The sequence below is a fragment of the Sphaeramia orbicularis genome, chromosome 1 (genome assembly GCF_902148855.1).
Source record: "Sphaeramia orbicularis chromosome 1, fSphaOr1.1, whole genome shotgun sequence".
Taxonomy (NCBI): Eukaryota; Metazoa; Chordata; class Actinopteri; order Kurtiformes; family Apogonidae; genus Sphaeramia; species Sphaeramia orbicularis.
In genome coordinates this window covers 30,584,967-30,612,558 of record NC_043957.1, presented here as the reverse complement: position 1 = coordinate 30,612,558, position 27,592 = coordinate 30,584,967, and the positions used below count along the sequence as shown (strand labels likewise).

Sequence of the window (27,592 nt, the reverse complement as noted above, 5' to 3'; positions counted from 1 at the left end):
TCCAAGTTCACTGCCTTCTTTTCCTCCAGGGCTTTCTCCCTGCTTTCTCAGTGTCTCCAGGCTGAGATCAACAGATAGGTGAGTCCAACTTTAGCATTTTTTTTTTTTTTTTGGCCTCTTTTTTTCTCATTCTGCATTTGTCCAACAGTCTTAGCTTTACCTTTTTACATTTTTACAAGATTTGCTGACTCCTCAACCATCTTTTCTTTTGGAAACTTTATTGCAGCTCATACCGGTTTGGGTAAATGCTTTGATTTGCACATATTTGTCAGGGCAGTTGCATATTTGTGAGTTGTGTTACCCAAAGAATTAAACACCTGATTACACTTTTTTTCCCCAAGATGTCATATCCTCTTCTTCAAATTATTTTTCATCTCTTCAGTGTCTTCCTTCATCACAGTTGGAAGGAAAAGGGGTCTTAAGAATGGACAAATTAATGATTGCTCATTAGCCAAACAGCTCTCACAGATGCAGACCTGGTGCTTTATTTATGTGTGAGAACATTTTTATGACAGTGTTTATTTGCTTTTGTGTCTGTTGGCTAAATACATGCAGCTAAGCTTGAGGGTTTGCGGAAAGCCAAAGTTTCCGTTGGCTGGATGGAGAGGCTACTTTTAGCTTGGGTTACTACTCCCTGGCCCTGACTGGTTCAGACCGAGGGCCACGTTTTCACAGTATTTCACAAGCCTCTGACTGTCCTTTAAATGACTCTAATTATTATAAAGGATAAAAACATCTATCAATCTTTCATTTTACTGTGGAATGTCCCATTAGGGTTAGAGGAGAAGTTTGTAATTACATGTTTTCTCTGACTATGGAATGTGACTTTCATGGCTTTGTGTGATTTTGGGGATTTTTGTGGTCCTGTCTGCATATTTATTTGGGGGCTCCTGCTTCAAATGTACCTTGTCTGTTTTCTGGACCACTCTCCTTGTCTTACCCTAGTGTCACCTCATGTCCATGTCAATCTCATCAGCATCTCTTTACTTGTTTTCTTTTTTTTTCCCCCAGGATGCTGTGCCTCAGCTCCCTGTCCACACTCCTCCTCCTGCTTCTGTTCTACCCTCCTCTACTGTCTGCACAGGACGTCCTCGTACGTCTGGCAGGCGTGGGCCGGCGTGGAGCAAACGAGGGACGTGTGGAGGTGTTCTACAACGGAGCATGGGGCACAGTGTGTGATGATGAGGTGGATCTGAACCTGGCTACTGTGGTATGCCGACAGCTGGGTTTTCAGCGTGGTTTGACGTGGGCACACAGTGCAAAGTTTGGTGAAGGACAAGGTATGTCCTCAGCCAATCACATTTATTATTTATTTATGTTAAATGAATGTAACATACATACAAAAAACAAAGGTGATGATGGGTATGTCCAAAAATCCTGATAAAAATTTGTCAGTATCTGCAATTATGGTAAATGTCAAATCACTATTTCATCCATGTTTAAAACTTTTTGACCCTGAATGAAAGTTTAAAACAAGCATGTGGGTTTAAATTATTTGTAAAAGACATATAAAGACAAAAAAATGTAAGAAGATGAAAATATAAAAGACATAAGACGCACCAAGATGAAGTTCATAGAGAGGATGAAAATAATACGAAAAACCTGACGAGAAGGAATTAAAAAAAAAAAAAAAAAGGTAAATTAAAAAAGCATTAAAAATAAAAAAAGCAAAATACTTAAAATCAGGATGTAAAAAGATGAAAATGCATAAGCTGCAACAACATGATGAAAAAGATGTAAAAGACGTAACGATGAAAAAACACACTTGGAGACTCCGGCTTTGTGATTTAATGTTTATTTAGTTCATTTACTTTTCTATGTAATATTGCAGTGCAGTGGCTTTTACTATATTAAATGAGAGCAATGGGAGTTCTTATTCAACAAGATGTGAACGAAATTAAAAAAAAAAAAAAAGAAGGTTATGTAAGATTTTATTTCAACTCTTCTCTATGGTCAGAAAACAACAAACTCTTACTGAGTAGGACAACATTTTAGAAAATATGAGGCAGAGCATTTATAACTATTAAATCTTTTTGTAACATTAAAAAACATGAATAATTAAAATAAAACAAAACTCTGAAACACACTCAGTGTTTTAGCTGGAGGTCTACCCTTAATAGGATATTATTTTATTTGTCACTTTTACTCAAATACTGTGTTTAAGAACAAATCTGAGCTCCAATACTTGTCCTTAACTTGACTGTGTCTATTTTTTGTGCTCCACTATATCTCAGAGGCAAACACTGAATTCTTTATCGTTCTGTTTCTGTTGGTTGAATGTCTTTCTTTGCATCAGGTCTGATCTGGTTGGACAATGTGCACTGTAGAGGCACTGAGCTCTCTATAGCAGAGTGTCGCTCCAATGGCTGGGGAGTCAATGACTGCACCCATGCTGAGGACCTGGGGGTCATCTGCAGCCGAGAAAGGAGACCTGACTTCCCATCAGTGAATGAGCCCACGTCATCCAACCAGCCAAGACAGGGAAACCCACCACCAGCACAGTCCGTGCCCCCCCAAGGCCCACCTGCATACCCAGGCCCTGTCTCCTCTTACATTTCAAGAGGACATGAGATCGCCCTTCGTCGCAGCCAGCCTTCTTCTCGCCGCAGCAGCATCTCACCACAGGAAAATGGCCATGAGATCCAGATCTTGCGAAGGAATCGAGGCGGTTCTAGATCAGGCCAGCAGACCAACCCAGCTGTGCCTCAAGGCCACCAGCTGCCCTCTCGTCTGATCAACGGCGCAGCCTACAGGCAAAGACAGGAGACATCCAGGACCAGTCCACAAGCCGTGAGACGGGAGGCAGAGGCACAGGTGAACAGGCAATCTCAGCCACCGCCACACTCCCACCTCCAGTCTGAACGGCGGAGTGAAAGACAGCAGCAGCTCAGTGGGAATAATGTTGAGCCAGAGCCTGTTTATCCAGACATGGGACTGGAGACTGATGCTCAATACACACAGGTAAAAAACCACATATGCACATAGACACACACAACCAAAGAAGTGCTTCAGCCCTGCTTTATTGAGACTCTCATACATAAATGTAATTTGTGGAGCCACAGGCCAGCAGGCATGTATAATTAGAGACAAACCTAAAACCAGATTTTCTCCAGATCCAGCTCGTATGCACCAGCAGGGCCTGAGGTTTAACATCCAACCACCAGTAGACGAGCAGCCCCAACTTTTAGACGTGCAAAAGCCCAGAGGAAATTGCAAGACATTTATCACTTGTGTTTGACTTTCTTTCCTTTGAACTTGCAGAGTTTACACTTTCCTTACCATTTTGTAATCACCATGGCACGTATCCCGACACATTAAACACACTCTCTGTTTTCTGCTGGCTTCCTTCCTGCTGCCTATATAATGTGGATGATTAGAGAGTGTGGTGATTAGAGCAAAACATGATAAAAGACATTGGATGCAACCTTATCGCATTAGCCGTGGTCACATGTTGTTTAGTGATAAAGTCATGTCCGTTCAAGGTTCAATTTGTAGACTAAAATTTGCGTGAGGTTTGTTTTGGAGTTTTGTGCTGAGAGCTGGTCACTTGTTGACATGAGGTGACTCCATTTTAAAGCTAAGTTTTGTCTTGGTTGCTTATATCGATGATAACAACAGCTTGTGCACTGATATCTACGTGGAAGAAATGAGTCAAAATCCCTATTCTCCCTCCCAAAGCTTTTCCTCTGCTCCTCTACAGCAGCAACAATGTGCAGCACCAGCATGTCAACAAATGACCAGCTCACAGCATAACACAGATTCCAACAAAAACTTCAAGTAAGCACACAAAAATGTGAGAGGCTTACAAACTAAACAAAATGTAAAGGTTTGGTGTGTAAGATTCAATGACATCTAGTGAAGTTACAGATTACAACCGCATAAATACTCCTCACATTGGCCACTAACAGCACAAAAACAGCAAAATGTCCTTGTTAGACTCAGTGTTTGGTTTGTTTGTGATGGTTTGTTGGTTAAAGCAAGGTTAACTCCAATAAGACAATAAAACGCTAGAATACTGGATCCTACCTGCCATTTAAAGGGGCAAAATAGTCTATTCCTGGCCACTGTACAAACATAGTGGATCCATAGAGTAGATATAAAGACCTGATTGAATTTAACTCTTGTATTTGGATCCTCCTAAATCCCCATCAAATCCAACTCACATTAATCCTTAGGTTTCATGACAATAGCTTGGTTGAAGTGGGTTGCCGTTAGATTGCCATCTTAAAACAGTGGTTCTCAACCTTTTTTGAACAAATGCCCCTTTATGTCATCATGAGCCTCCTGCTGCCCCCCCTGCCCCCTTGTCAGTCAGCAAAAAAAATTGGGGGGGCGTTATAGCACTCCGTAGCTATTCCCCCCCCCCCCCCCCCTTACCTCATCATTATCCTACTTGTTGCATTCATCCCACCTCTGAAACAAGTTGTAGAGGGGAAGGGGGGGCGTGACGGACGTTGCCACTGAAGACTGGAGGGGCGTAGTTGAATAAGTGTGGCAACGTACCATATTGCGTGGGGCGTCGCCATTGACATAACATGCTGCTTGATAACGCCCCCCATTTCGGTTTCAGCTCCCCCTCCCTCTCAGCTTTCTCCTTCCAAACACCCCCTGACAGTGTCCCAACGCCCCTATTGAGAAACACTGCCTTAAAACATAAACTACATGAAGGGCAAAATTAAAAAGACAAGTTCAATACCTATAACATCATTAGCAGACATCCGACCACAACAAAGATCCATTTAAACTTTGAACTGAACTGTTTGGCTACAGTGAAGCCACATACTTTTTTATCAGTGACCCTGATAATGTGCTGTTGTGGACAGGGATCTGAGAGGGTTCACTTAGAGGAGGCTCGACTACGACCTGTGCTCACCGGCAACCATGGCGGTCTGGTGACGGAGGGAGTGCTGGAAGTGAAGCATGCTGGGAAGTGGCGTCATGTGTGTACTCATGGATGGGACCTCAGCAGCAGCCGTGTCGTCTGTGGCATGTTAGGATTCCCATCAGCAGAGGCGTTTGACCAACAGGCCTACAGGTGAGTATGTGAGCGTGGCAGATAGAAGATGGAAAGAGGAAGACAGAAAGAGTATTAGTGAAAGGGACGGAAAAGTGTGGTGGAGCTGCACATCCCTCCACGGATTAGACGGGCCCATGCCTAGATCGCTGTTCCATCCCCCCTGTAGTAGAGGTTAACCACAATTGCTGTCATTAGTAAAACCACACTTGGCATGACATGTCCACTGTGGCATCAGGCTGTCCACCAGGCCTGTCTGCCCCGTCGGCTGAGTGGGCCGCAGCACAGACTTTAAAATAGTCCCAGAGAGTATGTTATTAATGTCAGATCCAGACTACAAGATTATCATCCTCATCATCATGGTGTGTGTCTGTACATGAAACCTCCCTTACATGGTTTCTGATCTCATATAATTAGGAAGTTCTGTGAAATCAGTGAGTTAGTGTCTCTGTCAGTGTTATTAGTCAAGGATTATAAAAGGAGAAAAGCAAACACAGTGTTAAAATGATGAGGTTGATCATGCCAAGCCAGTGTTGAGGAGTAAAGTGTAACCTCTAATCTTATTACATAATAAATGTAACTGTCCTGAGAAAAGTATGCAATTTAGTAACAATTACTAAGTAAAAAAAAAAAAAGGGGTTACATCCAAATAAACTGACTTTATTGTTGGACGGCAATGTCTTTTTGTGCCGGAAATGTTTTCAACTTCATTACCAAATGCAAAATATTAAGAATATTAAGAAAAAATATAGATTACATTATCAGATTTAGTATTTTGTAACCAATTACATGACAGTGGTCACCTTTTCAACACTGCATTTAACAAATTAGCATGTTCCATTCAGCTAATGGTGCAGCATACCTGTATCAGCCCAAAGTCTATCCTATGCCACCTGTTCAACTAACGTCTGTAACTCAGCATTTTTAAAGGTTTCCTGAATTTCTGAGGAGCTGAAACATAGTTGTCAGTGATTCCAGTCCAATGTGTGTTTCAATACGCACAGCATTTGGTCATTTTAATGAAGAAACTTTGTTTTAGCTCATTAGCTTGCTGCACCAACAAAGCCATCAAATGCATCGGGAAAAAAAAAGGTCAGTTTCATCAGCTCCACAGCAAGAACTTCTACTTTGTCTGGAATTTGGAAAAACCTTATCAGTATTTCCATTCTAAAACATTTAACTTTAACCCCTAAGCCTTCTCTGAAAAAAATTCCTAGTAGGGAAATACATTTCAGATTTCATAACAGAACGCTGATTGATGGAACACACTTGTAGCGTTCCACACTTACATTCACGGACAATGTTTAAAGCTACAATAGCCTAAGTATCATGAATCTGTTAGTTTTTCCATGATTACACACCTGTATCACTTCCCTTATGGTGAACAACTTTGAATTGAACTGCACTTCATTACAAGCCGTATGTTTGTTTACATACCAAACTGAAACTGAAACCAAACCGTCACTCTGGCCTTTTCAGAATTTCACACATTTCACACAATTTGCCGCATGTGCTCAAAAAAAAAAATTCAGAGGGACTTCGGTCGACGACTCAAAATGACTGAGCCTGATTTTAAAAAATTTCCAGGAACTTTGAGATGCAGTGAAAACACAAACCACACAGATTGACAGGAATTATTTTACCCAGGTAAAAAAAATTCCTGGTAGTAAAAGATCCTTGGAATGTGGTGGAAAAGGGGCTATTGTTCAAGAAACTATTAACCCTATTCCTTCTCTTCATCAGTGGATGAAGTGCATATTAAACTAAAGTTGATTCAACCTAAAAATTAATGATCAAAAGGGACGTTTCCATGTTTAAATTTTGCAATGGAAAATCTTTATGGAAACAGTGAAATTAGAAAAATCCCTCCACAATTTAAGGGAAAAAAAAGGATTTTGTTCATGAGGCGACTGTTCCCTGTGTTTTCCCAGATATTCTGTTAAAGTGTGTGAACATGTCTAGTACAAGAGGTACAATGGACTGATGAGAACCAACTTATTTTTCTGCTATCGGTGAAAAAAGATATTTTAGACAGAAAACAGCATCAGAACATTCTGCATTTTCTACTCTGTTCATTTGAACCACATGTGACACACCTTACAGCGCCACCTACTGGTAACACCACAGCCTATTAGTGCCAAACCAGTTTATGCGGGGGTCACCAATCCTGGTCCTCGAGGGCCGGCATCCTGCATGTTTTAGATGTTTCCCTCCTCCAGCACACCTGACGGTCATTATCAGGCTTCTCCAGAGCTTGATGACAAGCCTATCATTTGAATTAAGTGTGTTGGAAGAGGGATACATCTAAATTTTACATGCATGTTTTAGATTCTAAAACATGCAGGATTCCGGCCCTCGAGGACCAGGATTGGTGACCCCTGAGTTAATGGAAACGCACATAATTCATATCTTTGTTTCACAAGTTTGCTTCCAATTTCGCTTTAAATTTTTTTGGTATAATGACTAAAAGTTCAAGAGAGGAAGACATAATTGTTATGGCTTTTATAAAAGTCTAATGGGATAAAGCAGTCAGTAAACTGTGAAACATATTTTAAGGTACACAAATTAGTGGGAAAAAATGCTTGAAAGGAAATGAGGTGAGTAGCTTTAGCTGTTATTTGACTTCATACTCACTTACATTGTTCAGCAAAGGCAAATAATGTGCTCTACTAATAATGTCAGGGTATTTGTTTGCTTTTGTCGCCATAAATCCAACTCATCTGTCTAACTTTAGCCATAAATACCCCCTGAATCACCTACACAAACCTTCAAAGCCGTCAGTAACTCACTTACACATATCCAAATACATTCCGCCTCCAACCTCATTGCACAGCATGTTACAAGACCTTACACAAACTATATCCAAGATCCACATGCACACACAAATAAACATGCAAACACACACTTGTGCACACACACACAAACACAACCGTCTGTCTGTGTGTGTCCGTCTGTCTGCCCACAGAGGTCTTTTTATGGCTTGGCTAACAGGACGGCTGTACTGACCACTGGCCAGCCCTGCACCATCTGTCTGTCCATGTCGCCAATAATTACCCCTTGTGTTCGAGTCAGCTCACAGAAAACAGGCTGCTTCTCCTCGGCTGCCCCGTTCACCACGACAGCCAAGGCTTTGAAATTAATAGCTCTCTCCTCTCACACATCTGTCAGGACTTTCTCAGGTTTGGGAGGAAAAAAAGTAGGGAGAAGAACATCAATTCAACCTGTTTTTCTTTGTTTAAAGATCAGTGAAAGCTTTCAGAGAGCCCTTTAAAGACTCAGAAGCTGCGAAGACTTTATTTTTTTAGTAAAAGACAGTTGCCGTGTCGTCTTTCACCCCATGCTTATTTTCTAAATCTAATTCTGACAACAACACTGATGAATACCTGGAAGATATCTGAGGAAATTTTTTCATCATATCAGTGGCCAGGGGCTTGTTTAACCCATAAAGACCCAAACAGCCACTGCCGACCAAATCATCTACTGATCTAAAATGTCGAATAACTTCTGAACCATTAAGCCTATCAACACGTTGAAATAATCGGTGTAAAATACAGTTTTTCATCTTTTCATGGTCATCAGATATGACCCATTTGGACATTCAGAGGCACCGTAGTGAACGTGGAAACACTGTCATCTTCTACAACATTGATTCTCCAGTAAAACCCATGGAATTGGATTGATGGCAGTGGATGGACACACTGGGTTTATGTTCAGTTAATGATAGATTTTGTTGAAAAAGTCACCTTTTCTTCAGTTTTCTCTATTTTTATATAATAACCTCCAACTTTTCATCTGAGTTTTTATAAATGTCTACATGATCAGAAAATTAAACATAGGAAAATGCATGATTTATACTGAAAAAAACACAACAGACAAAGGATAATATTATAATAAATGGTGTTAAAGCAATTAAGAATGAATAAATAGATAGGAAAAAATCATGTGGAAACTGCCACAGAAGAAGCACTGGGTCTTTATGGGTTAAGGCAGACATCCTTTACTCAGATATAAAAACAGATAAATGTGTAAAAAGTGAAAAAATAAAGTAAAAGGTAAACATTTAAAGGAGATTTCTACCCACCAAAACTAACTGAAACTTACACAATATTAATGTATGACAAATACGTAAACATTTGTAACTTATAATAAAATAAGATCAATATATTAAAAAAGATTAATATGAAATTTTCTCCAGTGTGTTAACCAGTTTCAGTGTCACACCACAACGCATTCATCTGCTTTATCCACATTGTCTTTTTTCTTTTATTTGTTTGCATCCATTTAAGTTGAAATCGGTCTTAATAAGTCAATGGGCAGTTCATCATAAATGCACTGAAACCAAAGGAATGGGTTTGTTTTGAGAATATAATGAGTAATCACAAAAATTAAGGACATACCTGAATAATCTAGGGTAACACAGTATTTGTACTTCATTACTTCTCACCTCTGGGTTTAAAGCAGGGCCAATGCAGAGAATGCTAGGTTGTTTTTTGTTTTTTTGTTTTTTTTGTCAACCTCCACCCAATTATGTGGGAGATGAGCAGTTTGCATTTTTGTCCTCCGACAGTAAACAGCTGAGTTTACTTTATTTTATTTTTAAAGAAAAGCGCTAACAGCATGAGGTTGACCATCGGTATCTGTTGCCATATGTGTTCACATATTTTGAACATATTTGTGTCGTGGATTTTGTGGAAAGGGTTCTTGTGTTTAAGTTCAATATATATCTTAGCGTCTTTGTGACAATAAGCTGTTTTGTCTATTGATGACAACAGTCCCATCACATCTTCTTGGTGCTACCCACAGTGGTGCCTGCTCTTCGCTGGGGTTTGCGTCCACTTGAACGGCTGTAATTATGGTCTGACACAGATCCTCTAATCTAGAATATTCTCTCGGCTGAACCTGCTGCACACCCTTTGCTGTGTCAGCTCTTCCCACTCTGGTCATGTGGTTGTTTTCTTGGTGTGACTGCTTTTGTCTTTGCCTGTTAAGTTGCTCAGCGCATTTTTACAGATGTTTAAATACTCTTCTACTTTGCAGCGCTTACAAAACCCCGGCATTAAAGCCATTTTCCAGCTCCCTTGTTTCAACACATCCATGCTCCTTCTGAAGCTGACAGTTACTTCTTCAATTCCTCTAATTGACTTTCACCCCCTGCTTTTTGTCTTTTTTTTTTCCCCCTCTTCAAAAAAAAATCTTTTTAATTCCTTTGTGGTAATGATGCTAAAAGCCACATTTCATGGAAAGTACATCATTATGACCCTTTTGAGTTTTTATTCCATGGAGGTTTGATGCAGCCGTCTAGAAACTCTTGTGGAGGCGGTGACAACCTGCCGTCTCCTCAGTAAGCCAACTGTTACAGGTGAACAGCTTTGCATTCATGCCATGTAATAACCACTTATCTCTCTTTTCCTGAACCTCACCTCTTCTCAGAACTGTAGCTTAAGGTACTGTGCACTCAAAGATGCATAAAAACCTGGCACGGAGTCACAGATCATGAGAAGTAAGACACTTTTCTTCAGGTTAAAAGAAGTCAAGACCTGTTTCCTTTTGCCTGAGGCTTGATGCTGCAGTTCACTTGCCTTACTTTAAAAACTGCAGTTGAATGTGTTTTTATATTTAACACGCTTATTCTCTTGCTGTGAATTTTGGGGATGGTCATAAAAGTCACCCAGTTCACTGAGATTTTCAGTTACATCACTCACTCTGTGTTTTCCCAGAATGCATTTAGAGTGTTGGATAACGTTGGGTAAACGACGTTGGGGATTTAAAGTGTGTTGTTTTTACAGAGGCACGGCAGCGCAAGTTGATATGTACGTGCATATTTCCATGTCTGGTGTGTGTGAGTCAACATGCTACTGCTCGACCGCACTGCAGACACTGCCAAGCAGAGCAGGCAATTATATGGGTAGCACTCTCTCTGTTCCCCCCGCTCCCCCCTCCCCTCCATCCCATGAAGTAACACCCCCGTGCAGTCTGTCTCCCTCATTTTGATTTACCACCAAGTTATGAAACAGTTTAAAGCCTGTATTTTTAGATCAATTTTGATGAGTTCTATCCCCGAGCAATACACTGACTTAATATCCCTAGTTTTGTAGATGTGCATCCTTGCAACAGCCCCTCTGGAAAGAAGGCAAATATTCTTATATATAACTAAACTGTCTTGTATAAAGTTAAAAAAAAAAAAAAAAGGGGAGAAAAAGCTGACAATTGAGCAAGTACATTTTGCTTGGTTAGACTTCTTAGAATTAGTAAAAGTAAAGCCACTGGAAGACCATAATGAGGCTTAAAATTGGGGGGGGGGCTCAAATGCTGTGCTTAATCGTCTGCTCAGATAATATGCAAGCCATCGTTGGAGCTTGATTCCAGAACAGGACAAAGGTAAAGAAAAATATGAGCAGCAAATTAAAAAAAGAGCTGAGGTAAAAGGAAAGAAGATAGGAAAGGAAAAGAAAGAAGGAGAGAAAATAAGAGCAAACACATGGAAGGAAGGAAATATGGAGGAAAGAAATGAAGTGAAGCAAGGAAACAAAGACATGGTATGTGGGAAATGGGAATGGAAGAGTGAAAAAGAAAAATAAAGACATATGATACTGGTTTTATTACGTGCTGACTGTTCTTTTCTTTAAGATCATTGTAGAGGAAGATAAACAAACCTATCCACCAGAGGAGGCCGTGGTCTTGACCAGACCAGTTGTGTAATGTACACTTCTTTATAAACTGGCTCCATGGCCTACAGCAAAATCACAAAATAATAATATGTAATGGTTATCTGAGGGTGGAAATTTCCTATAACTGTGAAAGAAATCATATGGTTTTCTGTCTGTCTTGTTGCTGTAAATGATTTGTGGTGCCCATGTTCCATACAGTAGTTTCTCTGGTTCATTGCGGGTTTCCTCAAAGGCCCTTCTTGGCTCAAGTGCATTAGTCATCTACTGTCCGGAGCTCACATAATAACCTGTGGAATACCAGGATACTGGGGCTCTCCTGGAGCGGAAACATCTCCCGTTTTAGTTTGCCAAATATTTAATTGCATCATGAACCTGGTTGTAGAGTAAAGCCTCCTCCTGTCTATACTTGGAGCTCTGACACATTCATGAAGGGCGTCAGTCACACTGCACCTGTCTGTGGTCCAGGCGGCTGATGCAAGTGGTCAGCTCTAGTGTGTGTGTAGAAGGACACTTCCCAGACTCTGCCTGGTTTGTGGCTCATGTTTTTTTATTGAATTCTCCTTTTTTTCCCTTTTAGCATGGGTATAGAGAGTCTCGTTTTGTGCATACACACTGTTTCCCTTTAGGATTTGCTTGTAACGTAAGGCAATATTCATGAAACGAGACAGTTTAGAAAACCCTGTTGAAGTTGGCAAACCTCAATAAGGCTCCATGCAGGGATTAATGTATGGTGGTTTATTTATATTTTTAGTGTCTTTCCACGTGGATGGCTCAAACTAGACATCCACTGTAGACATATAGGCAAACACTGAAACAGAAATATCCATGAATGAAGGAGTGGATCTAAAAAAGACAGGACAAATAAGTAGTGGTTTGAGAGGAAAGGAAGGAAGAGAACGACAGACAGAGGGAGTTGTGTGATCTGATATTGTAATTCTCTCACTTTTTGTCCTCCTGAGGGCTGTGTTTATCCAAGGACATACACGCCCTTTATATTTACAGCCTTTAGTTTGTTTATTTAACGTACGATAGACAGAAAGGAAAAGTAGAGATGTCAGAGAAATGACGATGATTGAGGAGGAAAGATGAGATCAGGCAGAAGGGAGGAGTACAGCGAGCACACTGTGGGAGTATACTGAGCAGGCCGTTGTTTAGTCTGATGAATGTAAAGCTGCACAGTTTGACTTAAAATACACTGAAACTTTTCTTTTCTTTCAGGAAACTCTGGGACTCAAAGCTCACTGATCCATCCTCCAGGTAAATTTATATCTACTCTGAAGTGCTAAAAATGTCCTCTCATTTACACCTTTTTGTCACTGGTGCCACCGGTGTTTGATTTCATTTTGTTTTTTTTGTTTTTTTGTTGAACTCTTACTATTCTAAGTTCTGAAGCCAGGTTCAGACTACAGGAGTTTTTGGGCAACTCATCCCAGTTTCAGCCGTTCTAAAATACAAAGAAATAAAGGTGTGTGACCTTGGTTGGTACAGATGTTCAGACTACTTTGGAGTATGAGTTTACAGGTCCAGCCTCAACCCTTCTGACCAGTTGGCACATTTGCCAAGGACACAGTAGTCGCTTTTCCATTGGACATCTGCGCAAAACTTTACCATTGAATTAAATGTCGAAAAAACAGAAGTGTGTATTGTCGGTTTTTCCATTAAATCACAAATGCCATGATTTGTTTATTTATTATCGCAAGATGATATGAGAAGTCATTCCATAAACATGGCGCCAAACATAAATATGGTGTTGATTTACATATATATTCATTATTATTATATATTACCCCTCTATCTCGTATTAAATTAAAAAATGATTGTGTTTCCCGGTGTGTCCACACATATCGCGACATGTTTCTTCTTCTTCTTTGCGTGTTGTACTGGACGTCAACTTCCGTTTTTTTAATTCACCTGTCTCTTGTTGTGAAAAAAGGTCTTCCCATTGCAATTTTGTGTGATATACCATTTGCGCTACACCTGAAAAACCACCTCTTGCCAGCGCAAAAACTTTTAATCGAAAAATGAGACTTTTGGCAAAATTGTCGTTTTTTCCATTAGGTAAATTTTACATGCGCAGTTATATTTGCGCAATTTAAGGGTCAATGGAAAAGCAACTACTGATAATATATTTGATATTTAATACTTAAAATCAGTCGCCAAAGAGATAAACAGAAACAATTAGCATACAACATTGTAATCTCTTAGGCCAGTGAAGCAAACATTAGCTAGAAGGTTATTTGTGACAACACTGTATATTAGGAGTAACGGTGACATCACCTTTTGGGAGAAGGAAGCGAACATATTTACACAGAACGGCAGAGCTAGGGTTGCACTGAAGGTAATTTGAAGGTGAGTGACTTGATGCTAATTGGTGATTTAGTGACAATAGTAAAGCAGTAAAGTTCACCAAACATTTCCATGATAAAATCAAATGATAGTCTTGTTAGTATAATCTATTAAGCAGAATTACAGACAAGCTATTGTTTTATTCAATAAACAGAGGTAACTAGAAGCACTCGGAGAGCGCAGGCCTCCACCAAGGCAGATCAGTGCCCCCCCAAATGTTTGTCTGTCTGTCTGTCCGTGTGCAAGATAACTCAAAAAGTTATGGACAGATTTGGATGAAATTTTCAGGAAATGTTGATACTGGCACAAGGAACAAATAATTCAATTTTTTTGGTGATCGGGGTGGGGGTGTGGGGGGGCGCTGATCTGCCTTGGCGGAGGTCTGTGCTCTACAAGTGCTTTTCAAGAAAAGAGAGCGCAGACCTCCGCCAAGGCAGATCAGTGACCCCCCACCCCGATCACCACCAAACTTTAATCATTTGTTCCTTGTGCCATTATCAACATTTCCTGAAATTTTCATCCAAATCTGTCCATAACTTTTTGAGTTATGTTGCACACGGACAGACAGACAGACAGACAAACCAACACTGACAAAAACATAACCTCCTTGGCGGAGGTAATTATATACCCACTTGCAAATAAAACCAGAATGACTCCTGGAAAAAAAATGTTGACTTTGTGTTTTTAGAGAAGAGTTGAAAGTAAATCTCTGGGATTTTGGATTTGTAAATTTTGGATTTTTGAGGTCAATATCTAGTGGCTGTCATCTGTATCACACTGCTTCACTATGGGGCTGCAGCCCTTGCCCTAGCTCTAATGTACTGATGTATCATCATCAAGACTCATTTGGTGTTTGTAAAACATCACTACAGCAAATATTTCCACCATGTCAGTGTCCACTTTGTTTAGATTCTGCGTCTCTATGAGATCATGTGACGTCAAATGAAGTGGAGAGGTGCGTTAGTTCCTCTGGTGTAATCATCTTAATAATATCCTTGGGTGAGGGAGGCTTATTATTGTCAAATCCTGTAGTCTGCCTGGAGCTTTCAAGAACATGAAAAACATTTCCAGCCCATCCCTTTCTATGGATCTGTTCCAAAATGTAAGGGATGGATTCTTTGACTATGTCCTACCCTTCCATCAAGTTTGACAGATTAACTCAGTAGTTTTTGTGTACTCATGCTGACAGTCAAACAAACACGAGTGATCACACAGCTATAATTTTTCTCTCTTTCATCTCCCTCTCCTCCCAGGCTGAGGACACAGATCAGTAAGAAGGCCTACTGGGTGGAGAAGGTGCAGTGTCAGGGTGTGGAGGCCTCTCTGTCTCAGTGCCAGGCTCAGCTGTCCCTCCCCAGGAGTGACACCCCATGCCATGGGGGCATGCACGCTGTGGTCCGCTGTGTCCCTGGACCCCAGTTCGCACGCTACGGCAGAGCACCCGCCCCCCCTGCTGTGCCGGTCAGTGTGGATGGGAATATCAAAAAATGTTGGACAAACTGACGTCTTGGCTAATGCACACTGAATATACTAATTACATTTGTACACATAGAGGTTAGGATGATAGTTTCTAAATATCTGTCTTAATTTGATATTTTAGTGTGATTAGTTGATTTATTTATATAAATAAAACCAGGTCTTTGTTACCTCTGCCAAGTGTAACGGTGGAAGTTATGTTTTCGTCGGGGTTTGTCTGTCTGTCTGTTAGCAAGATAACTCAAAAAGTTATGGACAGGTTTTCATGAATTTCTCCTGAAACGTTGATACTGGCACAAGGAACAAATGATTAAATTTTGGTGGTGGTGGTGGTGGTGGTGGTGGGACTGATCTGCCTTGGCGGAGGTCTGCGCTCTCCGAGTGCTTTTCTAGTCATTGTATATTTCTATTTGGACACTTCCATGTTCCAAGTTTATTTGTTCCATATGTACGTATTTGTGCAGTGCATGAAATTTGACAGGGTGGTGTCTCGTCCATTAACATTCTGCACTTTCTAGAAATAACTAACAGTCCCCCCCTCCCCAATCACCGCCAAAATTTAATCATTTGTTCCTTGTGCCAGTATCAACATTTCCCGAAAATTTCATCAAAATTCGTCCATAACTTTTTGAGTTGTCTTGCTAACAGACAGACAAACAAAGAAACAAACAAACCCCAATGAAAACATAACCTCCTCCGGTCCTTGGCGGAAGTAACTACTGCAAAATTCTTCTTTTTCTTTTGAATGGCAAACTGCAACCAGACATCATCAGCAACGTTTCAACATTTCTCTCTTTCCTTCCTTTACGTAGCCAAGATAGTGTCCATTGAGTGTGAGAGGTGTCCAACGTTCCACACTCAGGTTTTTGACCTTTAGTGCACTTACAGTGGACCGCATTTGGACATAATTGTCAGTGTGAACACTCTCATGCTCTCAAAATAGCAAGTATAAGTACACGGTGAGACATGGTAAAGGACTGGATCATTGACTTCCTGGAGTCTTGCTGTTGGTGTGAAAGGGTCACTGAACCTCAAAAGAAAAATCCAACAAATAACTTTTCCTAAAATCACAAGTCCTTGTTTTTACATTTTTGTTTGTGTGCAGCTAAAAAAAAACAAAAAAAAACAAAACACTTTTATCATTTGTTTTTCTTAGGGAGGACTTTCTGTGTTGTCTTCAGTCTAACCTCAGAAACAGCCAAAGGAACTTCACATAAGGACTCATATCTCACTAACAGCTTTATTTATTATTTATGTAGCATAGTATTAACTGATATTAATGTGTACAGGATGTCTTTTTGGGACAGGTATCAGTATAAGCGATTACATTTCAGGGTGAAATAGAATTGAAATTAGAATGAGTGTAAGAAAATAATGAATGAGGGAAATGTAAGATATGTGGTTATACAACATATGAGGGTCACTATAATGTCATTACAGTGCAGGTATAAATATTCTGTTTCTTGTTCCTTTCAGCCAGTGGTGCGTCTGAAGGCAGGGCCCCGTCTTGGGGAGGGCCGTGTGGAGGTCCTGAAGGAGGGCAAGTGGGGAACCGTGTGTGACCACCTGTGGGACGTCACTGCTGCCAGCGTGGTCTGCAGAGAGCTGGGCTTCGGGACAGCCAAAGAGGCCCTGAACAAGGCTCAGCTGGGCCAGGGTAGGACACACACCTCAGCATATGTATATGGATAGACAAACTGTCCCCTTTAAGTCTTCTGTTAGAGTTGAGGACTAGTGGTATGATTGATTCACTTCCTGTGTCCTCTGTGTTTTATTCATAAAAACCAGCCTGCTCAGATCTGATCCCCAGTATTGTTACCCCGCCAGGGAGGCAAGGGGTACTGTTTTTGGTCAATTTGTTTTTGTTTCTTTGTTTGTTAACTCTCTAGCAGCAAAAATATTGGTTGAATTTATATCACATTTGGCTTATAGATTGTCAGTGACTCAGACTAGATCTCATTACATTTTGGGAAAAGTACATCAAAGTTTCAATTTTGTATGAATTTTTAAAATCTTTTTTTTTTTTCCCCATTTACTTATTATGGGCGAAAATTCACATGTCTGTAGCAGCAAAACTATTAGTTGAATTCATACCAAATTGACTTTACAGATTGCCAGTGACCCAGAATGGGTCTCATAACATTTTGGGGAAAGTAGGTCAAAGTTATAATTTATTATGAATTTTTAAACTCTTCCCATTTACTTAAAATATGTGCGAGGGGTGGAGTTTGTTGTGCCTGTATTGTGTTGAATTTGTATCATTGCCTGGGTTTACCATACACCCTGAACATGATCGGCTTAACTCAGTGATCTTTTAGACTAAACACTACTCAGTCTAAATGTCTGTTGCTAAACGGAGCAACTCAGCTCTCCAAGAAGTACCACTGGCCTGAGCGGACAAATAAACCAAGTCCAAATGTTTACAGCCTCACTGCAAAGCTGATTGTTGAGGAATTCTACCCATGACCAATTATACAAGTGTAAACTATGCTATGAGGTTCCCCTGAGCAAAACAATGGCATGTTTTGTTGTCAAAATAAATCTGTTGAATGTGAACAGTTAGCACTGCTTTGAAACCAGGATGTCAGGCCATCAGAATTGAGCAGGACCAAAAGGATTTGGGATTGTTTTGGCACCGCTTCTGTTGTGGGTATGAGGTTGTGCCTGCTAAACTGTCTAAAAATAACCGATTTAAACATTTTCCTAGCAAACAGACCCTACTTTCTCACACTCGGTTATTGTCCCATTGCTGCCTTACCTCTGCAGTGACTCAGTAATCGCATTCATTTCCTCCCATTATCTTTCTGCCCAAATGAGCACATAGCATATCCTATAAAAGGGCATGCATTTCCTACTCTCTATTTTACTTAATGAAGTAATTCATGGAAACCATTTGAGTGTTACTTTTAGGGCTCTGTTAAAGTAGGTGCTACGGTGCTGTGGTGTCTAAATAATGAATATGGTTAAATGTGGCTTTTAATGTCTCAGGCCAGTTTGTCAGTATTGTGTGAACACATGGCATATATGACATGAATCTGTAGGGGCCTGTGAAGGCTTATGGGTAATACATTCAGAGAAGAACAACTTGAAGCTAGTAGATGACATCATTAGCTATTTAAGGCCAAATTATAGGGCTTTATAAGGGTTTAGCCTGGGCCTCACACACCTACGCAAACAGAGATGTGTTCAAAGATTTTCTTCCATTTTGGTATTTTGGTGTCTATTTTGGTTCATAAACCATGGCCCTAATGTGCAACGTGCAGCGTAGTGTAATGTACAGTAATTTGGACCGAAAGCCCTCTGGCTAAGCTCAGTTTCAGAGCCACATCAGACGTCCCGATCATGTCTGGGCTTTTAATCCTTCTCTGTGGACATCTGTGGCTGCAGAGCCATCAGGTTCAAGAGACATTTTTGTACCATGCGTGCACGTTTGTGAGGACGTCTTTTTGCATGTGGCTTATGGTTAGTAAGACATATGTGAATCAGTCAAGTGTCACCACACGCCATCTTTCTTTAGGTACTGGTCCCATCCATATGAACAGTGTCCAGTGTACAGGCAGGGAGAGGTCGATTACAGAGTGTCACTACAGACCTGTACCGCTCTACAGCTGCAAACACAACCAGGATGTTGCCGTCCGTTGTAATGTCCCCAACACCGGGATGCAGGCCACGGTAAGAAACACTTATGCAAACACTATATCTACACATTTTATTTAGTTTTATTGTAATTTTATGAAGAATTCTAACTAAATATTAATGTTCTTTGCAAGGCTTTAGAGGCCAGTGCATAACAATATATTAAGATAAACACTGATTGATCAGCTGGCATCACCTTCCAATACAAGTTAAGTTAACTATGTTCCACTTTATTAAAAACTATGTAACTGTTAAAGTCAGGGTTCTCCCAAAGTGTCTGAGGAGGCCTGTGGGGATGTTGGCAACAGAGGGAGATGGTTACATGAACATAGGAATTGGGGTTTTTATTTGACTGAAAACTTATTTCAGACAACATTCCTATGTTTATGAAAGACTGGGTGCACTGGTGGGAGTTTAAATGTCTGTCTGCAAGAAAAACTTTACAATGTTGCATCATTTTGGACAATTAGTATAAACCACATCTTTGTGCAAAGTTTGGAAAACCTACATCAGATAGTAAGCAACTCCCAAAAACTTGCTGAAGAAGTCAACTGAGGACCAAGAGCAACTTAGGAATGGTGGTTTTAGTTGGTTTGATGTTCTGCACGTTGATTAGAGATCAATTTGGATTCAAGGTTTGGGACATTATTTTGTCTCATAGTCAGCATTGCAAGTTGAGAAGCCAAATATCAGTCATTGGCTACTGTTAGATCTCAAGCTTAGATCCTAGTTCTGTTTTTTTTTTTCCAGGGATAATGCAGAAGAAAATAGTTTTAGTTCCCATTAACTGTATTAATAACAGTGATCCATCCTTGCATGTAGCTGCATTTGGAGACATGTATAGTAATACCGTGTCCTCCTCCATGTTCAGGTGCGTCTGGCCGGAGGCAGAGAGCCAGCAGAGGGCCGGGTGGAGGTGCTGATGGAGGTGGGAGGAGTGAAGCGCTGGGGCTCAGTGTGCAGCGAGAACTGGGGCATCAATGAGGCCATGGTTGTCTGTCGACAGCTGGGTTTAGGCTTCGCTTCAAGAGCTCATCAGGTAAACAAAAGAAAACAATAGAAATCTGACATTGTGTCATTTTTTTGGTCCGAGTTTCACTTTCTTCCCTGCATCTACTGTCTTTTAAGGTTTTGTGTGTAAGCGTATTTCCTTCTTTTCCTCTGCCACTGCTGCCGTGTGTGTGACTGTGCTGTGTTATTACCGAGGCCTGAGGTAATTACAGGCTTCTCAAACGTCCACTTCCAGCGCAGCAAAAATAAGAGAGGGAAAGTGAGGTGAAGAGAGATTGAAATTCACAGAGCAAACAAACCAAAAATAGAAGTGTGCATGGAAAGGCCGGCGTGACTGTGTGTGTGTGTGTGTGTGTGTGTGTGTGTGTGCGTGCGTGCGTGCGTGCGTGCATGAGTGTGTGTGTTTTTGTTTGTTTTTTTTGAGGGGGGGTGTGCTGGGACCATCTAACCAGCAGTTTTCAAAATGGAAAAAGAGTGGAAAATATGATAATGTGCACTGATAGTTTCTGTAAAAGTGGAATTTATTGTTTATTGCTCCCATATTTGTGCAAGATCAGCTTTTGTTTGTAGTGTTGCTGTCCTGTGAAAACCAGTGTCAACTTTTCATGAGTTCACAAAACAGGCCTTTTTTTTTAACTTTGTGCCGAAACATTTCGCTGTAAATCCAAGGTTTTTAAGGAGTTTATTATGAACAAGGAGGATTTTTTTAAACCCGTAAGGAGCACTTTTGTAGATTTGTGGTTTTCATTGTGCAGAGCAAAAATCATAACGTGAATAGTAACTAGTAGTCTAACCATTCTGAGACACAAGTAGTGCAGTAAAAGTGCAATATTTACCTCTGAGATATAGTGGAATACATAAATATTCTCCTAAGACCCAGCAATGCATTTTGGTCCTCTATAGAGGACAAGAGTTCCATTGCTTTAAACTGTTGCCTCATGCTGTTTCCAATCAAGGCAGTTACTTAATGTAAAAAAAACAAAACTTTTACTTTTCTGGGTCTAAGGAAAGTACTTCACCATTTTCCACATTTTTGAAGATTCAGCACAAATAAGCTCTTCAACTGTGCATACATTGTGTTTTTGTGTGTTTGTGCAGGAGACCTGGTTCTGGCCTGGATCTTCAGATGCTGGGGAGGTGATTCTAAGTGGAACTCATTGCACCGGCACAGAGATGTCGATCCAGCAGTGTCGCAGGAACACACATGTTTACTGTCCCCGAGGTGGAGACGGCAGATCCGCAGGAGTCACCTGTGTAGAGAGTCAGTCCAAAACCAGCAGACATATGGGCATAACTGTCTTTTCTTTTGCAATGTCTGGGAAGTTAACTCTGAGTCTGAACCCCTGCAGCTGCCCCTGATCTTGTACTGGATGCACAGCTGGTCCAAGAGACAGCCTACCTGGAGGACCGACCGCTCCACCTACTGACCTGTGCCAACGAGGAGAACTGCCTGTCCTCTTCTGCCGCCAGGATGAACTGGCCCTACGGACACCGGCGACTGCTGCGATTCTCCTCTCGGATCATGAATATGGGCCGTGCAGACTTCAGACCACGGGCCACTAGAGAAAACTGGGTTTGGCACCAGTGTCACAGGTAAGATAAGGAAGAAGATCACTGTATAAAGTGCAGATCTGTAGAGTAGTGTTTTTAGGGGACTTCCAATCTGAACATTATACAACACCGTCTGACCCTCAACCCTAGGTCTGAATAAGAAAAAATACATCTTAACAAGGAAAGAAATAGAAGAAACTTCAGGAGTACCCTCAGCTGTCAATAGGTGTCATATCCTCTTGAGACCAAGCAATGCAGTTTTGTCCACTGTAGGGGATAAGAGTTTCACAGCTCTAAAAAAAAAAAAAAAAAAAGTGGTGCCAGGCACAACAAGCCCCGCCCCTCGCATGTATTGTAGCTTATTTTGGCATTGATCCAGCTGATGTCATCATGTCTATGCATGTGTTGATGTCAGCATATCAATTGACTCTATATATGTGCCAAGTTTGAAGTAAATTGAAATAAAATGTATGTTTTTAATAGAGATGTGAAATTTCATCCATTATAAGTAAATGGGAGGGGAAAAAAAGACTTTAAAAATTCATTTAAAAAATTGAACTTTGACCTAATTTTCTCAAAATGTAATATCTATTCTGAGTCACTGGCAATCTATAAATCCAGTTTTGTATGAACTCAAACAATAGTTTTGCTGCTACAGACATTTGAAATTTCGCCAATTATAAGTAAATGGAGAAAAAAACAGATTTTAAAAATTCATAAAAAATTTGAACTTTGACCTACTGTTCCCAAAATGTAATCAGATCTATTATGGGTCGCTGGCAATCTATAATGTATAAATTCAACCAATAGTTTTTCTGCTAGAGTGTTAACAAACAAACAAACAAACAAACAGAACCAAAAACAATACCCCTTGCCTTCCCTTCAGGGGGTGGTCAAAAATTTTAAATTAAGAAAAAACAACAATGCTGTCCACTACAAAGGACATTCCAGAAAAAAAGTATCTGGAAAAAATGTTGCATTATGCTGTTTCCAATTATCTAATGTAAAAAAGCAAAAATTGTAATTTTCCTGGTTATCAGCACGATATGTATATGAATTTGCACATATATTATATACCAAATTGCATACTAAATACATAAATCTGAGAGTATGCAGGACATAAACAGACAGAAGCCTACTATTTGTTGAAATCATCCACTGCGGTGTGTTGTTAGAAAGGAAAATCTCTCGAAAATTGTCAACGAGTTAAATAAAAGATGGATACGAATGAAAAATTTGGCAGGTGAACTGGGAGCGTTCACGATGCAGTGATATTTTTGAGATGTGCTCTATAAATAAAACAGTGTCATTTAAAAGTCTGTTATTTAAAGCTATAAACACAATATTTTATCCACCAAACTGATGTTTACTATAAACATCCTCCTCACTGGTCACCTAGTTGTTAGAGTCAGATCCATGACTCCGCTCGGTGCAGCCTGGCTTCTTATCTGTGCGGTTGTGGTTGTGTGTCCTAAAACGAGAGGCAGCGCTCAGTGTCAGCGAGCCACAGGCCAATCCCTACCTCCTCCACCAGCAAACACAGCCTTCAACTCTCAGCATCAGGAGAGTTTGCTCTGTGAATGGTTTTGTGATGAGAAAAAGTGCAACACCAAACTGATGTCCATCTGCAATGTGTTTTCACAACTGGACGATAAATGATTTATGGCCGTCATGTTTCATTTGTTCTCCTAGAAGAGGTCGTAAAGGTAAAAAAAAAAAAAGCTGTGAACAGTAACACCACTGTCATTGTGATCTTATTCTCAGACACTACCACAGCATTGAAGTGTTCACCCACTATGATCTCCTGACTCTCAATGGGACCAAAGTGGCTGAAGGTCACAAAGCTAGCTTCTGCCTGGAGGACACCTACTGCCCTGATGGTGAGACATCCCAGATTATTCTGCCTCTCGAGGGAAATGTGAAAAAACAGACCAGCATCGTGACAAACCAGCAAACCAATCAAAAACTACATACAGCACGAAACTAAAATCCCATAATGAGCATTTAAAGGCGGCAGCAGGCTGTAAGATCACAGGCCAAGCCCAAATTGATCCTGGCTTCACAAAGCACATGCATCTTAAATCCTTTCTATTCCTTTTGAAGTGACCAAAAAAGATCTGGTCTTTAAACCATTTTGTTTTAAACTCAGCCTGTTGGTGCAGCCATTCAGTGAAGAAAACTTCTCATTCTCCACATTTGATCTTCTCACACTAGGTATCCATAAGCGCTATGCCTGCTATAACATGGGACAGCAGGGCATCTCTGTGGGCTGCTGGGACACCTACCGCCACGACATTGACTGCCAGTGGGTCGACATCACAGATGTGCGACCTGGGGAATACATCTTCCAGGTCAGGAGGCTTGATTTGTTTCATTAAAGCAACTTGTGAAATGAAATATCGCAGGATTCTTTTTGCAGTCTGTAAACATCAAAAAATAATCCCTATTTCAATCTTAGGATCTTATACAAACCTTTAGAACAGGCATGATTGCAGGAAAGACAAAATAAGCCAACACAGGGGTTGGTGTTTCAACATCTCAAAGCACACATGAGATAAAAGTTGCGATAAAAGGCTGTAATTTCAGCTAAATGGCTCTTGGCTGCGTTTCCAGTCATTCAGGTGTAGAATATGCATGCAGTTTAAGGGTGTGTGCGTATTTAAGGAAAGTGAATTTAGTCTGGATTTATATAGAAAAAGTAGACCTGCTATTAGTCTACCCCTTCAGAAAGTACAGGCTTATTGGCAGTGGAAAGGCTCTGTCAGCAGGTTACATTTGTACTGAGCAAACTTTCTGTTTGGAAGTTTACTTTGTACATCTCTTTTGCTTCATTTAAATGAATGTTTCTAGACATCTATCATCTGTCCTCTCTGTCATTTATTCTATTTTTTTCCTGACAGTTTAGCAGTGAAGTGATGTTTACAGTTTCTAATTATTTTCGTCAGGGTTTATGTAAAATCAAGATGTTTAACTTTACTTGCATGTATGAACTCTATATAAACTAGGTACAGGAGGGGTCCATCTGCACCATATGAGCCTGTGCACATGTGCCAAGTCACATCTTTCGAGATACGACTACATACATGTCATAAACCAGTGATCCACCGTTACCACGACAACGTGACCAGAAGCACTTTGTGGTTATGGCTACGGCTCCACAGTAGTTGAGCTGCTCAGAAATTTGTATAAGAAGTGAGAGACTGATGTTCACATGTCTTTCATGCAGCTGGGAAGTTTCTTTGTGTCTTTACCAAGAAGCTCAGGGTGGCAGCCATTTTTAGGAGCGTACATTTAGGCCGATGAGTCACGTTCACCTCAGCCTGATTGCTGCTGATTGCTCCGTCATTTTAAAATCAGCTGCACAACCCCACCATCTTTTATGTGATAGTGACGACCTTTCATTGCTCTGTAAAAACAGGCAGTGCACTTTTTGTTTCACATTATTACTGGAGCTTTTTAAGGGGCATCAGCCATCACCAAGTTCATATAGTGTTTTACACTGTAAAAGTATGTGTTGTGTCATTGGCCTCTGTGGACATTCAATATTAAAAATACGTAAAGTGCTTGACACTAAATTTGGCAGAAAATTTAATGAAAAAGAATCATAATGATGTATATTTTACATGTTAAATCTTTTCTGTAAATATAATTGTGACCGCACATTTTTTACTGTACATAAAAAAATGAAACTGGGTTGCTTTATTGAAGATGTGGTCAGGTTATCTGTTTGATGTGTGTATCAGGAAAATTCATTTGTGTGCTTTTCTTATATGCAGCAGGCAGGCAGACAGACAGGGTGGAAAACAACAAACCATGGCAACCAACCATGGCTACAGTCTAATGATAGGCTGCAACTTCAATTCAAAACCCAAAACTGTCATCTGCATCTCTGGGCCTCTTTTTCCTGTGTGGAGATAACAGTGGAAAGTGATGTCATGCATCGCTTGAACCCCCAATTTATACATCAGGAGACGTATAGAAAATGAGAGAACAATAATCCTGTGGCTTTTCATTTGGCCCTGTGAAAAGCCACTTGTTTCCCAACTGTCTGAAGTGAAATAATACTTTCTCACTTGTTCCCCTCGTTCATAAAAACACACTCCTTGGCAGTGTTCTTAGTGTAGGCTTAGACAGAATGGCGCTTAACAACAGTATGTACAGCAGACTGAAACCAGAAGTATTCAGGTAATTTACTTATGCAATACTACTGATACCACACTGCAAAGACACTCTACCGTCATTAAAAGTAGTGCATTCAAAACTTTACTTAAGTTAAAGTATGTAAGTATTATCAGAAACACATACAAGAGAATGCAAAGTGATAATCACCAGGTGTGTTTCCATAAATGTATTTTATGTGCATTTTGAAATTTACACTGAAATTTTTTTATGTAAACTGCAAAATGTGGGGGGAAAAAACATCCCATTTATCACAAAAAAAGATTTTTTTCACCCACTTGAGGTGATGTTTACCTTTTTCACACTCTACTTCATCTATTATATTTGTTAAAGTCAGGAAAAAGCATATAAATTACATTTTCTTTCCCTCAGATTGTCCACTTAAAATTGGCAGTTACTGTGCAGTAAAACAGTTTTTCCTGGTTTTTACATTTTACTGATGCAAACTCTGTTACAAAGTGTTGGTAGTTAACAAGTAATCAACAGCAATGCATTGTGGTATATAAGATTACAATATGTGCCTCCTTTAACAGGTGGAGGTCAACCCCTCCTTGGACATGGCTGAGTCTGACTTTCAGAACAATGTGATGCGCTGCAGATGCAAATACGATGGAGCACGAGTTTACATGTTCGGATGCCATGCAGGTACGTGTTTAGAAAGCAAATAAAACCCTCGCTCTTCGTTGCTCTGGTTGCTATGTTTTAATTCACATCTCCATCTGTTTTCATCAGGTGATGCTTACAGCGCTGAGGTGGAGGACTTGTTTGATCACCAACGTCAGATTTCCAACAACTTCCTGTGAATTAAGGAACACCCAGATATATAAGGACAGACCAACTGCACAACTCCTCATCACACCTCAACATGTCAGGGAAAGGCAGTTGAATGACAAGGAAAACATGCCAGAAAATCAGAAGATGAGTGTCAGATGAGTGTGGGATTCAGGGATGATTTTGGGAGGGAGCGAGGGAAAATTGGGATCCTGTGACCGACGGTCATCAGCAGAGACTGTTCCTGCTCAAAAGTCAAGGAGCGTGTGAATGTGGAAAGAAGAAAAGACAGAAAAAATAAACAAAAAGACAAAAGCAGGCCATCACAAGCATAACATCACCACGATAAAACATAGAGTAGTTCATGATTTTAAAATTCTTGCAAATTTATTCCCTTGATCAGAGCATAACCACAGTAAATACAGTAATGGCATGGAGGCTCGTGAGAACAGTGACACATTTACTATTACATCCTCAGGCTGTTGTCCATATAATGTCAACTCAGTACAAGACTGATAAGAAAAAAAACCCTGTTCATGTGTCCTGTGCTTTCATTGTTCACTTACAAAATGCAACATTTACTGTTCCAGCTGTGTGGCTTTTGGTTTGATTATTTTTATTTTTTATTTCATGGTGCTATTTTGCCTTATTTGAATAAATATTGTAATGTAATGCAAATGTATTGTCATGTACAGTTTTATATTACCTCTCTGGAATATTGTTCGTTAGGTCTCTAATTTATGCAGAATTTAATGTACTTTTGAACTGATACTTGTCCCTGTGTGGCTGTGTTTTGTATTGTTAATTTTATTCTGATAAATATTTTTGCTTGTTTGTTCCTCACCTGTTAACATCAGATGAGAGCTGGTTGTACCAAGGTATTACACCTTTAACAGCACTTGATAATGATAGTGAAAGAATAAACATCAGCTTGACAAAC

The 27,592-nt window shown here is 40.3% G+C and overlaps 1 protein-coding gene across 1 annotated transcript; it reads left to right on the top strand.

The window, feature by feature from the left end:
• Positions 1-27,592, top strand: LOC115420087 (lysyl oxidase homolog 4-like). Its single transcript, XM_030135302.1, has 15 exons — positions 1-78; positions 1,012-1,280; positions 2,297-2,961; positions 4,824-5,035; positions 12,901-12,939; positions 15,282-15,489; positions 16,981-17,161; positions 19,022-19,176; positions 20,012-20,179; positions 21,250-21,412; positions 21,501-21,744; positions 23,467-23,582; positions 23,917-24,053; positions 26,415-26,526; positions 26,614-27,592. The coding sequence occupies exons 2-15, from the start codon at positions 1,013-1,015 to the stop codon at positions 26,682-26,684; spliced, it is 2,739 nt and encodes a 912-aa protein (XP_029991162.1). The 5' UTR covers positions 1-78; position 1,012; the 3' UTR covers positions 26,685-27,592.

Coding starts and splice junctions, on each gene's coding strand:
- LOC115420087 (XM_030135302.1), top strand. CDS start 1,013: ATGCTGTGCCTCAGCTCCCTGTCCACACTCCTCCTCCTGCTTCTGTTC. Junction 12,940..15,281: donor CTCACTGATCCATCCTCCAG/GTAAATTTATAT, acceptor CTCTCCTCCCAG/GCTGAGGACACAGATCAGTA. Junction 15,490..16,980: donor CCGCCCCCCCTGCTGTGCCG/GTCAGTGTGGAT, acceptor TGTTCCTTTCAG/CCAGTGGTGCGTCTGAAGGC.